Genomic DNA, 14515 nt, shown 5'->3' on the forward strand with positions numbered 1-14515 from the left:
TATTTTATGTTCTCTTCTAATTTCTTGGTGTTTTGGCTTTGCTTTATTAGTTCTTGCTTTAAAGCCTGGTTTTCTTTTACAGTTTGGTCAAACTGGTTTTGTAGATGCGTGAATTTCTTTTGCATTATTTCCCACTTTTCCTCCCAGAGGGCTTCCATCTTTTTGGTCCTTTCTGATTCAAATTCTTCATGGGTTTGTGGAGAGTTTCTATTTCCTTTGGAGGATTTTGGAGAATTTTCTTGTATATCTTCTTCTATCTGCTCTGTATTTTGTATTTTGGCTCCATAGAATGTGTCCAGAGTCGCCCCTTTCTTCTTATTTTTCTTGGTATTTTGGGGCTTCGGTGCTTCTGTGGAGTTTGTCATCTCTGAACGTGGAGGATTGGCTTTTCTTGTCTTTGTCTGGTGATCAGAGGCTTTAGTCCTGGGCAGATGTTGGTTCTATGAGCGTTCCCTGGGTTAAACTGAATATGCCTCACTGGAACTGGAATGGAAGGGTCGGACCACGAGGCCACACTCTCCCCCTGGCTCAATTTCCGGAAGTTGCCTTCAGAATCGCTGGCCGTGAGGCTGTTTCGTCGGCCTGCGGGGGGATGGGCTGCCGCTTCCCCAAGCTCCGAGAGCACAGACTTTCACTGAGACTTGGATAGCAGGATCCAGCCCGTGAGGCTGTCTTGCCCGCTCTGAGGGTTGCTGTTGTTTTGACCAGCTCTCTGCAGCGGAGGCCCCAGGCAGTAACTTTCCCCCGGACCGACCAGCTCTTTGCAGGGGAGGCCCCAGGCAGTAACTTTCACCCGGACTGGGACTTGGGTAGAAGACCCTGAGGGTTGTTGTTCCTCAGACCCTGCTCTCTGAGCCCGGCGTCGCTGCCGCTTCCGGGAGCCTTGGACTCTGCGCTCCTACCCCTGAGGTCCGAGGGATCTCGGGTTCTGGCTTTTAAGGGGAGCCGTACCTTTTGAACCGGGTCCAGGTCCAGGAGGAGGGTTCCCAGGGTCTGTGCTGTTGATCGTTTTGAATTTCGGCGCCTTAGGAGCTTCTAGTTTGAGATCGGTCGGGAAGGGTTTTCCGGAGATCTGAACTTCAGCTTTCTCTAAGCCGCCATCTTTACCGGAAGTCTGCAGTTAATTTTTAATCTGATTACTTGTTCCTAGTCAATTCTTTCATTAAAAGAAGAGCTTTGATATGGCAGAGTTTATGGTTTAAATTTAATATATCACTTCACTTAGGGAATTTTAACTTATTTGGAAAATGCTTTTTCAACCCCTTCTTCCCATTTATCTATCTGTCCAAGAATCCCCTCATTTATCCCAAACTGAGAATTGAAGGATTTTTAAATGCAAGAAACCTTAGATATCAACTGAGACATCTATCCTTTATTTTACAGATGGAGAAAATATTAGCACAGGGACACTAAATGACTTTTTTCTTTATGATACATAGCTAATAAAACTAAAATCTGAAAACAGGTCTTCTGCCCCAAATCTGATATTTGCATTATCTACCACAGTATGAATCAATTTAATTCAATTCAATAGAACTAATTTTATTAACTACTCACTGCCTGCTTGAAAAATCAATACCCTAGAATAAATTTGAGTATTTATTTTTCCAATGATGATTTAAATAAGGACAATATAATATTTACAAAGTCAAAATCATGAACTTTTCTTTATTTTTTAAAGAATTTTAGGGTATTTGCTTCTTTCTTTAAATATGACTTTTTTAACTGAAATGTCAAAGTAAAGTTGTTGTCACAAGGAGATTTCACAAATTAAAATTGTGTTTAAAATCAGTCTAGTTTCTGGTCCACTCATAGGAGTCATATATGTGTATGGTTTTACTTAGTAGATTATAGCAAGTATTTCAAATGCTTTATCTCTCCTACCTTATTTGAACCTGAAAACAATACTGTGAATTAGCTTCCATAAATATTGATGTCCATTTTACAGGTGAAGAAATCAAGACTCAGTGGTTTAATAATTTTGTCATGGTCACAAAACATTGGTATATTCATTATCCTTCTGATTCTCCTTCTACTCATAAAATTGAACAATTCCTTTGCCTCAGGTTGGGTCATTTAGAGGAGGAGAAGGAAGAGGAGCAGGAGTTAACATTTACATAGTGCTTTAAGGTTGACAAATGTAAAATTTCAGTGGTTCTACACAAAAAATCCCATGAGGTAGCTACTATTAATATCCCCATTTTCTATATGAGGAAACTGAGGTACTTGCTCATGGTCACACAGCAATTACAGGCTGGGGCAGGATTTGAATCTAAGTCTCCCTGATTCCAAGTCTAGCATTCTCTCTACCACACCCACCTAAACCCTCATCAAGAAGAGCTCCATGATACAAACTGTTCCAAAATTCTTAGTGCAATGTTCCTCTACTCAATCGTCAAGACTCACCTCCTATAGGAAAACATTCCTATACTAATCTCCCTTTTCCTCTGAACTCCGGTAGCATCAAGAATTTTTAGGGGCACTACACAGGATCTTAGAGATAAGATATAATTTTAATTTCTAGTTCTGCTCCTTAGTCATTTAATCTCTCTGGGTCTCGGGTTATCACGTATAAAATGGAAGTCTTAACACTATTACTGCCTATTCAAGAGAGTTGTTGCCAGAAAAGCCATTTCTCAGCCTTTAAAGAGTGAAAGTAATGTGAATTCCTAATAATTGTAATGATCAAATATTATGATTAAATTTTGTTTGTGCATAATTAAGAAATTATAATTTTATAGTTTAAAAATCAAAATGAAACAAAATAGTCAATAGAACTTATTGGAAAGTCCATTAAAGAAATTCATAGTATATAAAACAAAAATGTGGCTTCTTCCCAGCCAATGAATATATATGCAATTCATAACTATTTGAGTACTTGCATGACATTCATTGAATGATTTGTTTGTGATTTTAATATTCAGAATTTGATTCTGAGACACTGCAGTTAGTTTAAATTTAAATTGATTTGGAGAAATCAGGACAGTTAGGTTCATCTTCATTTCATATATTCACTTTAAAATTTAGAAAAGAGTTTAAAATTATAATCAAAGAGCAAAAAGGCCTTGACATTCTATAAAGCAAGAATTTTTAACTGGGATTCATGAACTGGATTTTTTTTATTAAAATATTTTGATAATGACATTTCAATATGACTGGTTTCTTTTTCTCATTAATAACATACTGATTTTATTTATTTTAAAATATTTTCCATGATTACATGATTCATGTTCTCTCCCTCTCCTTTTTCCTTCCCCCTCCCAAAGCTGACCAGAAATTACACTGGGTTATACATGTGTTATCACGTGATGACTGGTTTCTTTTGTAATCCTTTTCCTTTGAAAACATTATTCAGAACAGAGAGTCATAGGATATACCAGAATGCCAAAGAGATTAAAAACAAAAACCGTAAACATTAAAAAGTCTTATTGAAGATTCATGGATGGGCACACATGGATGAAAATAGACAAGAATCACACAGGATAAGCAGGTCCAGAGGGGTTGTGATATGTATCTGTAAAGGGATTGCCTATATCAGGATTCCAAAATACATCAAAGAGTTCTGGGACCTCGTAGGATCAACTTCTGCATTATTCATAGGTTCATGGCCCAGGGGCTATGAGGTACTTCCAGAGCTTAGTAGTCCATTCCTCTCCATTGACAGAGGAGGAAAACGCTAGTATAGCCAATTAATCACTAAGATTTTTTTTTTTTCCGACTATGGCTGAGGGTGTCTAAAATAACTGGGAAGTTCCAAAATTTTGAATAAACAAATGTCATGATTATTTTATTATCATTATCTCTCATAATCAGCATCTTTATCATCATCATCATCATATTTTGCAATGGTATACTTTTTAAAGTGCTTTGAAGTCAAGTTAATTATTAAGTGCTTATCAACTATAATAAATATTAAATTACCTGACAACTTGGGAGGGGAAAGAGGAGAATTTGGATGGTAAAATGTCAGAAAACAAATGTTAGAAATTGGGAATTTAGGAATACCTATGGTTTCCCTTTCCCATCACTGAGTTCTTCTTAGGATCTTTATTTTAAAGATCCAGAACAGCCATTCTTCATTCCTTTTTTGGATCTTCTGACTCTGACCATTTCCAACATGTAATTGGGGAAAAAATACAACAAAATTTAAGATCTTTTAAAAAAAATAAGTGTTTATTATGATCAAGGCACTGTGATAAGGGCAAGAAATATCACCATTTACTTATATACATTTTAAAAAAAGAAACATACTATGTGCCAGGCACTGTGTGATACAAATTTAGTAATAATAACAATGATGATAATGATAATAATAGTTAACTTGTATTCAGAGCTTTCAGGCTTATAAAAGCACTTTATAAATATCATATCATTTTATTCTCCTAACTGCCCTAAGAGGTTGATGCTATTATTATTCTCATTTTGCAGATGAAGAAACTGAAACTGACAAAGGGTAAGTCACTTGCCCAGCATCATACCAAATATAAGCAGAAAGTCAGTCCCTATCAAGTTGCTTATAAAAATAAAGAGAAAAAATAGGCATAAAAGGGAGCCGAAACAGGGAGAGTTGCTGGCCCAAAGGTCATTTTGGAAATGTTCAGAGTCTGAAGATACAAAAGAGGAATGAAGAATGGCTGTTCTGGGATCTTCTTTAAAATAAACGTTCTAAGAACTCCATGATGGGATAAGGAAGCCATAGGTATTTCTGAAAGTTATGCTGCCTCAGTGACCCACTAGTCTCAGTCCTGTCTGTCAATCAGTGCTGAAGGATGCTCTGGTGGGGAAGGCGTCACTTCGTCTAAAACTTTTTTATTACCTTTATTTTAATGATACTTTTTGTATTACTGCTATTTATTATGCACTCCTGCTGGTGACATTGGTACCCCTACCTATGAATCTACCATAGAATCAACTAGGGAGGAACTGAGATGGCACGGCCCATCTGCTTTTACTGATGTGGTCTGACCAGAATTATCTTTATGGAAAGTTATCAATAGAAGCTGGCTCCATCTTATTAGTCTCTGTGATCAGTCTCTCAACATTTTTCTACCTGGACCTATATTTCATAAACTCCTTTTAATTCTCTTTGTTTTGAGTTTTGCCTTGTTAATTAGGGCAAAAGCTTGAACAAAGAAATTTCCTTTTAACAGTAAATTATATAATTCATGGCCCAAGGCAACATTTCTATTTGTAAATGGGAGGGTGCAGGGAAAAATTTGTGTGTGTGTGTGTGTGTGTGTGTGTGTGTGTGTGTGTGTATGAGTGTGTGTAGCATTTGTAGTTTGTATAAGGGAGAGATAGCATAGAAAAAAGGAAAAGAAAGCAAAGAAGGGAAGAAGGGAAGGAAAGGGAAAGAGAAATAGGAATGGAAGAGAAGGGGAAAGGGAAAGGCAAAGGGAAGAGGAGGGGAGGGAAGAGTAAGGGGACAGAAGGAGAAGGAAAGGGAAGAACAAAGAGAAGGGTGATCTTCAACATTTAAAAAAATAAGCAAGCCTTTATTGAACAGTTACTAAGAAATAGTCTAGGTGTTGAAATGTGCCTGTTAAAAGCTGCTAGGATCACAAATGCTACATATATATATATATATATATATATATATATATATATATATATATATATATATATATATATATAAGATTCATAAAAGGCATGGATTCAACCTTACGCTTATATATGCAGGAAAATTTAGTTCAGGATTCAGTAATGCCTTTGGTATTTCCATTTCCATCATCTTTCCAAATGTGGCTTTTGTTTCAGGCTTGCACCAAGAAGAAACTAGATCAAGCAAACTTAAAAACAAGGAGTATTGATTTGAGAGTAGTAAGCATCAATATGTTCCCAGGGACTAATAAAATAAATTAGAGCTTAATAAAATGATGGATTTTTTCTTGCTTGATGAAAAAAAAGTCTAAGAAGTGTAGTCAAGCTAGAGACATTATTTTAAACACTGCAGCCTCAAATGACAGTTACGGCCACATGTACAGAACTCTGAGAAATGCTCGATTGAACACATTAACCTGGCTGTCATACTTCAGTGGCAGCAGAATCATTCAAAATTGCCTCACTTCTTTAGCCTAGATAACTGCCTCCCCGATTCAACTAGTTGTATTTCCTAAATGTTACAGCTGACTAAATAAGTTGAGGGTAGGGAATGGCTTTAACTGTCATCCAAAAGGGACCAAATTTTGAAAAGCAGACCCTTTGGAATCATAAGTTCATTAGAGTTAGAAAGTAATCACAAGAATTCACTTTCTTTAAAGAATTTATGTATAAAAGGAGACAAGGTGATCCAATAACTCTGCCTTTAACATCTTACTCTTAGGAGCCTTTATTCCAAAAGGTTCCAGATTCTTTCTCAAAAGTTGTTCCTTCTACAATTGACGTGGCATAGGGTAGCATGTAGGATGATTCCTAATTTAAATTGGCCTTTTCATTGTTCTTTACATATGACACTCCATCTCCCATCTCTGTAACTTTGCATAGGTACAGTCTCCATTACTAGAATACACTCTCTCCTCATGAATGCCCCTTGCATTCCCCAGTTTCCTTCAAAATTCAGCTCATGTACCTTTCCCTAGTCCTCATTTACTATGGTCACCATTCTCATTCCCCACAAATTACTCTGTATAAAATTTGGTATGCATTTGCTTAAGAATATATGGGGAAATATTTTATAACAAATTTATCTGACAAAGGTCTCATTTCTCAAATATATAAAAAAATAAATCAAATGTATGAGAATACAAGTCATACCCCAAATGACAAATGTTAAAATATATGGATAAGCAGTTTTCAGGTAAAGAAATCAAAGCTATCAATAATCATATGAAAAAATGTTCTAAATCCCTCCTGATTAGAGAAATGCAAATTAAAACAAAACTGAGATACCAACCCACAGTTATCAGATTTGCCAATATGACAATAAAGGAAAATAATAAATGCTGGAGGGGATGTGGCAAAATTAGTACACTAATGCATTGCTGGTGGAGCTGTGGAATGATCCATTCATTCTGGAGGGCAGTCTAATACCACTACTAGGTCTATATCCTGGAAAAAAATTTTGAAAGGTGGGGAAAGGACCTACTTGTACAAAAATATTCATAGGTGCTCTTTTTGTGGTGACAAAGTATTAGAAATTAAGGGGATGTTCCTCAATTGAGTAATGGTTGAATAAATTGTGGTATATGATGGTGATAGAATACTATTGTGCTATAACGAATGATAAACAGGATGATTTCAGAAAGAGCTGGAAAGACCTATGTGAATTGAGGCAGAATGAAATGAGCAGAACCAATAAAATATTGTACACAGTAACAGTGATATTGTGGAATGATCAACTGTGATAAGCTTGGCTATTATTGGCAATACAATGAACGAGGACAGTTCTGAGGGACTTATGACAAAGAATGCTATCCACTGTCAGAAGGTAGATGAAAAGTATATAATTTTTCAATTGTTCATTTGGGTTTATGTTTTGGAGCTTTGGTTTTATAAGATTATTCACAAAAACAAAAAAGTCACTCTCTTGATTAGAATTATTAACTTCACAGTCTCACAACGCATCAGGTAGGTAATCATAAGACAGTGTTTTATCTTGGCTTGGCTCCACTTACTGAGTTGCTGTGTGGCTCTGGATAAATCCCTTCATTGTTCTGTGCCTAAATTTTTAGTAACTGATGTGCTGAGAAGTACTCAGTACTAAGGAATCAGAAATCTAATTACAGAATTAAAGTTACTTTGAGAGCAATGGGTGTCACAATTTCATTTCTATAACAGCACATGACGTAATGCGCAGCTTGTAGTAAGTGCTTATTAAGCATTTAAGGAAAAAATTTAAGCAAATGCTTGCTGGTTGATTTGTTGATGATGGCAATGATTATTCCAGAACATCATAAATTCCTCGAAGGCAGAAACTCTCTTCTGTCTTTGTATCCCTAGTATGTTGCCTTGGACAGAGTAGAAATTTAATAAATACTTATTGCATTGAATTGATTAATTATAACTCACATTTATGTTACAGATCTGCAGAATTTCATATACCAGTTAGTCCAAGACATACCTGAGGCATAAATCCCCTTGACAACATTCCAAATAAAGGGTCTTCCAGTCTTTGACTAAATACCATCAGTGAAGGGGCATTCATCTAGAAGGAATCTGTTCCATTTCTATTAGGATGTTTTTCCTCATATTGAGTCAAAATCTTCCTCTGTGGATTTTGCACCCAAATATTTTTAAAAGTTCTTTACTCATAACTGCCCTATGCTATAGATGCTGTCATTATTAGTATCCCCATTTTACAGACAAAGAAATAGGTTCAGAAAGTTTAAGACTGTTCCACTTTGAAGGTGCTAGTGAGTGCCACAGCAAAAAATCATATGAGGACTTTTGGCTCCCACGTCCAGAGCTCTCTAATACACCAAACAACCACTAAAAACTTAGGCACAGAACAGTTAAGGGATTCATCTATTCAAACAGCAATTTGGAAGTGGTACTGCAATAACATTAGATAAAACTATTACTACTAACCTAATGTTCTATCATGAAACTGAATTACCACCCCAATCAAAAGGATGAAAAGACATGAGAAGTGGGCTTGGAATACAACTAGCTTTGGGGTGTAATGAAACTATGGGTATAACTTGGCAAGGAAGTCAAAGCACAAATTAATCTTGGTGGTAATTGTTAGATAATCTTACTGACTGATTATAAGGGACAATCTTTTCCTTAGGGATGTGTCTGGAGGTACACACTAGTGCATTTCCTCTAGTAATCTGATCACTTGATTCATCTTCAAATGCAGAATTGTTATACATGTTAAATTCCTCATACATATGGGGTAAGCAGTGACTGAAAAGCAACAATAACAACAAAGTGGCTTACATAGTAAAGACGTCAATGGTATCTCCAGCAGATCTTCCCATCTCAAAATAGGTTTGCAGGATGTTGACGGTACCCGAGAGGGCCTCATGGCCACAGCCGCAGAAGAGGGCAACGCCAGCATACAGCAAGATGGTGGCAATCAAGGAGGCATAGGGAATACCCCCCAAGCATTTGATGCAGCACTCAAAACACCCTGTGGAGAACCAAAAGAAAAGTGGGAATTAGCACATTTTAGTCATCTAATTTAAACATTGAATTATGAGTGGCTTCTCACTAAAGAGAAAATAAGATAGTTGAATTCACAAATATCATCCAGTAGATTCTGGAAACCAGGCTTTGTGGGTTGTAAGAAAAGGATAAATAGCAGATTTCTTACTTAGCAAGTTCTTTGTTACCGGAGCACAGAACTAACCACTGTAGAGTAGAGATGCTGGTTCAGTGTGCCATGTCTCATGTTGACAGAAGGGATAATCATAATCAATGTTATGAAAATTACAAGAAATGGAATGTATATGCATATATAGAGAGAAAGACATATAGGGATATATACACACATTTAAGTTGTATCATTCAGGAGACTGCCTCTCTAACCTCATGGCCATCCCATGCCTGGCACATAATAGTTAATGACTGTTTGTTGAAATGAATTACTGAGATTAACTCCATCTTCTTTCCCCAGTATTCTCTGTTCATGCTATTCCCTTTTCTTGAAAAGCCATTCCTCACCTCTTCCCTCAATTCAAATCCTATACTTTCCTCAAGGCTTAGCTATGGAGCCATTTCCTCCCAGAAGTCTTCTCTGATGACCATAGCATTGATCCACAATGAAGCTTTTTTCCCCCTCAGTATTTCAAGTGTCCTCTGGTCTAAAGCAGGAGTTCCCAATGTTTTTTTTTTTTTTTGGTCTCCAGAGGACCCCTTAGTTTTCAGAAAATTTTCCCACACTCCTTATTCAATATGAATAGAAATACAATCCATTGTTTACCATTATATGTACATAAGAAATGAAAGATAGTAATTTCAACATACTAATATATGTGCCTAATATTCTCCTGTACTCATATTAATAAGTTTCACACACCTCCTAGAGGTATGTTTTTCCAGGTATAAAGTCCCTAGTCTCAATGATGTTTCAAAGTTGTTTCATGTTTTTAAACTTCATCTGTTTACCTTAGTTGTAGACAAATTTAGCACAGTGACCACATTTATTTATTTTTGTATCCTTTATCACAGTGCTGAGTACATAGCAGATGCTTAATAAATATTAATGACATTAGCTCTTGAAACAGAATATATCATCAGCAAAATTGAATACACCATCAGAATTTCATTTTTTAATGGGATACTCAAAGAAAGTATTCAGATGAATCTTAGATCTCTTCAATTTGGATTTCTTTCCAGTGACATAGGTTGCAGTCTATCTATGACTCTTGCCTATGTACTCCAAAAATCCACCACAATCTCCTCTGACTCTTGGCTCCTTCTGGTTCATAAAGTACCTGCCCTGGACAGGCTGCAGTATAAAGGTGACTAAGTCTAAGAACCACACTAACCACAATCAATGAAGAAAGTGGCACAGAAATGGTATCCAGAAACCTAGGTCACAGAGATTCAAGTCTCTGAAAGGGGTTGACTACAAGTTTCTGAGAAACATGTGCTTTGTCAAGAAACACAAGGAGGGGCTGAAAAAGATGCAGGCCCAAACAATACTAAAGCCACCCAGGGCTTAGCTAAAGCCATCAAGATCTTAGCAAAAGCCACCAAGGTCTTAGCAGAAGACACCAAGGTCCTAAGCACCAAGGCCTCCAGGGTCAAGCTCCTCAGGCCTCAAATCTCCAAGGCCAATGCATGATGCACTGGCCACAAGGTGGCCACCAAATCTCAGGTTGGCACCAAACATTTAGGCCCTAAGATTATGAAACCTGACTCTAAGGTTGTGAGAATTACTGACCCCAAGAATGTAATGCCTACTGACTCTATAAATATGACTCCGATATCAAGTCTGATATCACAACTTCCAAATCTGGCTCCAAAGCAATAAAATCTGACACCAAAGCTATGAAGGCTAACACCAGTTACTCATTCAGATACTAAGGGTGTCAGGTCCAATCCCAAGGCATCCAAGGTCAACAAGTCTGACCCCAAGACTACCATGTCTGATTCTAAGTTATGGAATCCCAATGAATATAAGGCTATTAAGCCTGATGAGTACACCAATCCTAGAGGCACCAAACCAAAAGATGCTGGGGTTAAAACTTTTAGTCCCAACCCTTCAAAATAGATGCTTCAGGATAGAATGACTTGTTTAAATCCTAAACCACCATTTTCTAAAAATCAGACAGGATATGATTATTCACTATTTTGTATAAGTAAAGGAAATGGTGAAATAAGGAAAAAAAATTATACCACAAATTTTCACACAATATGTCAGAGTTTTCTTCAGTTTCCCTGGAAATTATGAGGGTTCTAGTATGTGGGTATTTGATCTCTACCTCTTACCCTTCCTCCTTTTTCTACATGAGTAAATCACCTTTTTCCTTCTAAAAATCAATACTACTTGAACAAATTACCTAGCAATTATGAGTTTAAAATTCAAATTCATAGCAGCATGAATGTTAATTCATAAATCTGAATACCATCCCTTCAAAATACATTTTTACATCTATAAAAATATGATTGAAACAACCAAGAGATGTATAGTATTAAACTATGGAAATAGTCAAATTATTTCCCAAAACGAACAAAACCAAACCTGCCAGCATGTAAAATGTTAGGTCAATTAAGGTTTGATAGTTGTGTATCAACTCCCATCCCCCCATTTTATAGACACAGAATAATGAAGAGGCTATCCAAGGTCACACAGCCAGTTAAGGTCACATTTAGAACTTGAAAGCAGATCTTCTGGCTTCTAAGCCAAGTATCTTTATTCCTTCACACTGCCTGCCTTTTGTCATACTTGATCTTATACCCAGATAAATACTCCTGAGAGGCAGCAAGGCACCACTACTTGATCCTTAGATTTCCAAATCTGTAGTTCAAAGAATGAAACAACTATTCTTTTTTTAAGAATCGTTTGTGATGAAGAAAATTTAGAAAAATGCAAGTGAAATTTCAATTCTAGGTGACACTCAGACTTATTCTGACAAGTGAGTAGAACATTTCTTTTTGGGATATGGACCATTAGATTTAAGTCTAAATATTTTGGAGCTGCTACTGAAAACTAGAAAAAAAGCTGCTATCTCCCTTAGAACCTTTTCATTTAAGAAGATCCATGATTTTCCTAGTATGTATAACCCTATTCCCCAACTCTGATCATAATTCCTCCAAGTTATAGATAATGTGTGGAAAGCTTTCTATAAGTGGTATGAAGGCCTCTGTTATTTTTATTTAGAGGCAGGTCTTTCCAAGTTGTTCTGGCAAAAAACAGATGGCAGTCAGTCTTCTATTGATGAACATTTTGAAATTTAGCCAAGCTCATCCTTGGACAACTAATATACAGTAAGATTGTCAGGTCCATATTCCATTTTCCCCTTTTGGGTCTAGTATATTTCCAATAAAAATTTTTGATATGCTCTAGTCCTCTGATCCCAATTAAGCACAGAAAAAGAATGAAAGTTAAAACACATTTATTTCAAACTCCTTTCTGGTCTTTTGGTGTGGTGGACTAAATCATAATCATCCCAAGTCTCGTCTTTGATTGAGGGAGGCTTTAACAACACTCCCATCTGGGAAGGCTTCCATCATTATATTCCTGACAGGAGGACACAGACTTGTTGGCAGGCAGAGGAGCTGTCTGCCATCCAAAAGCAAAGATTCCCCATTCTTAGAAGAGTAGCATCACCATAGCAACACAGCTACCCCCTAAGCTTAGACCAGACCAGGAAGCCCTTAGGGACCAGACTTCAAGAGCTGCCTGTCCTCAGCTTTACCACCTCTGTTCATGAGATAAAGATTCATCCTGGGAGAGAATAATTACAAATGAGAAAAAACACAATCTGAAAAGGACCACAGTAATCTATTTTTAAATGGGACTTGCCTTAAAGGTTTAATTTTAAGATCTTTAAATATTGCTGTTCAAGGGAATCATCTGGAAAGAAAAAAAAGCGAAATATATTCGGGAATTTTTCAACTATGAATGTGAATTTGACGAGTACTAGATTTTAATATTATTTATAAATGTGAAATAATCATCTTTATTTCTAGATTACAAGGAAAACCATAGTTTTAAAATAAAAAGAATTTGTGGCTTCTTATTTAATGAGAAAATGCTATGAAGACTTTGTAACTATAAACAAATACAATCTCTGAAACATGTAAATTTTTCAATCAAAGTATTGACTGAGGACATATAAAATAAAAAGCACCTTTAGATACTCAAAAATAAGGGTTGTTAATTTTTTGGGGGGTAGGAATCCCATTGCCAATCTGTTGAAGCCTATGGACTCCTCAGAATAACATTTTTAGATTTACAAAATACAATGTATACAGTTACAAACGAAACTAAATATACTAAAATAGTTAGAATTATTTATATATACATATATATTTCAAAAACCACATATGCATGGTTAAGAATACTTATTAAAATGATTACTAACCCTAACATATAGGTAGCATATGAATTAAGTAATCATATTGAAGCCAGTAGTTAATCAAAATTAATTATGGACTTGGATTTGATTTTTTAATTATTTATTTTTCTGAGATTAAAAAAAGTTAGGATAACCAAAAAATTGTAGAAAGCCTTTTGGTTAATTCTCAAATACTAGTATTTAATTTTGAAGACCATTATCTGAGTAATATAGAGTAAAATGACATTGTAGTAAAAATCAACAAAATAAAAATCTCAAAAGCCAGCTCTTCTCTGAATTAGGGAACAGTTTTCACAAGTTTCCTGCTTAAATTCTTCTCGGTTCCCAAACCAAGAGTGGGAAAAAAAAGAAAAACAACAACAACAACAACAACAACAAAAAACCTGATGGAAAAAGATAGCAGAAAGGTTGAAAGCCCTTATTCATTCTCAAACTGTCTTTCCAGAAGCTGAAGTACTATATAAAAAACTCTGGGAGGAATGTACAATGGTGTCTATATATATCTATCCATGGACGCACCCACTTAATGCTATTACAAACAAACTAAAGGGAATTTTCAAAGTCTATTGACCAAAATGCATGATTTATACTTAAAAGAAAATGAAAAATTATTAAGGAAGATCATGAACTCAACAGACTCCTACATCATATGCTTACATAGAATGAAGTAGGTGGACTATATAATAAAGAGTAGAATCACTATACACTTCAGCAAATATAATCTATAAAATGAAAGCATAATTGTAACATTAATCTAGCAGAATTTTTGTCCAGAGGGTAAGAGAGCATATGAACAAAAGGAACAAAGGAATTGAATTTATTTATACTTTCAAATATAAAGATTTTAACATTTTCTTCCAAAGGCTGTTTTAAAATGTCAGTCACATGGGGGAGTGGCAAGAGGAGGTGAGGATTTTGGTGTTGCTATTTGAACAGGAAACTGCCTTAAATAACTAGTGATAATAAAAAGCCATTGCTCTGGATACAGCAATGAAAATAGGAAATTCCTAGCTTCATGAATCTGGATTAATAATATAGCTGTG

General features: G+C 35.9%; 1 protein-coding gene across 3 annotated transcripts in view; it reads right to left on the reverse strand.

Annotated features, from left to right (window-relative positions):
- GPM6A (glycoprotein M6A) overlaps positions 1-14515 on the reverse strand; it is a 507062-nt gene that overhangs the window by 84057 nt on the left and 408490 nt on the right. For all 3 annotated transcript variants that reach the window (XM_056802931.1, XM_007496095.3, XM_007496094.3), the window contains exon 2: positions 8881-9073. In XM_056802931.1, coding sequence (XP_056658909.1) covers positions 8881-9073 — 193 coding nt within the window. The remainder of the gene's footprint in view (positions 1-8880; positions 9074-14515) is intronic.

This window comes from Monodelphis domestica, chromosome 6 (assembly GCF_027887165.1).
Source record: "Monodelphis domestica isolate mMonDom1 chromosome 6, mMonDom1.pri, whole genome shotgun sequence".
In the NCBI taxonomy this organism is placed as follows: Eukaryota; Metazoa; Chordata; class Mammalia; order Didelphimorphia; family Didelphidae; genus Monodelphis; species Monodelphis domestica.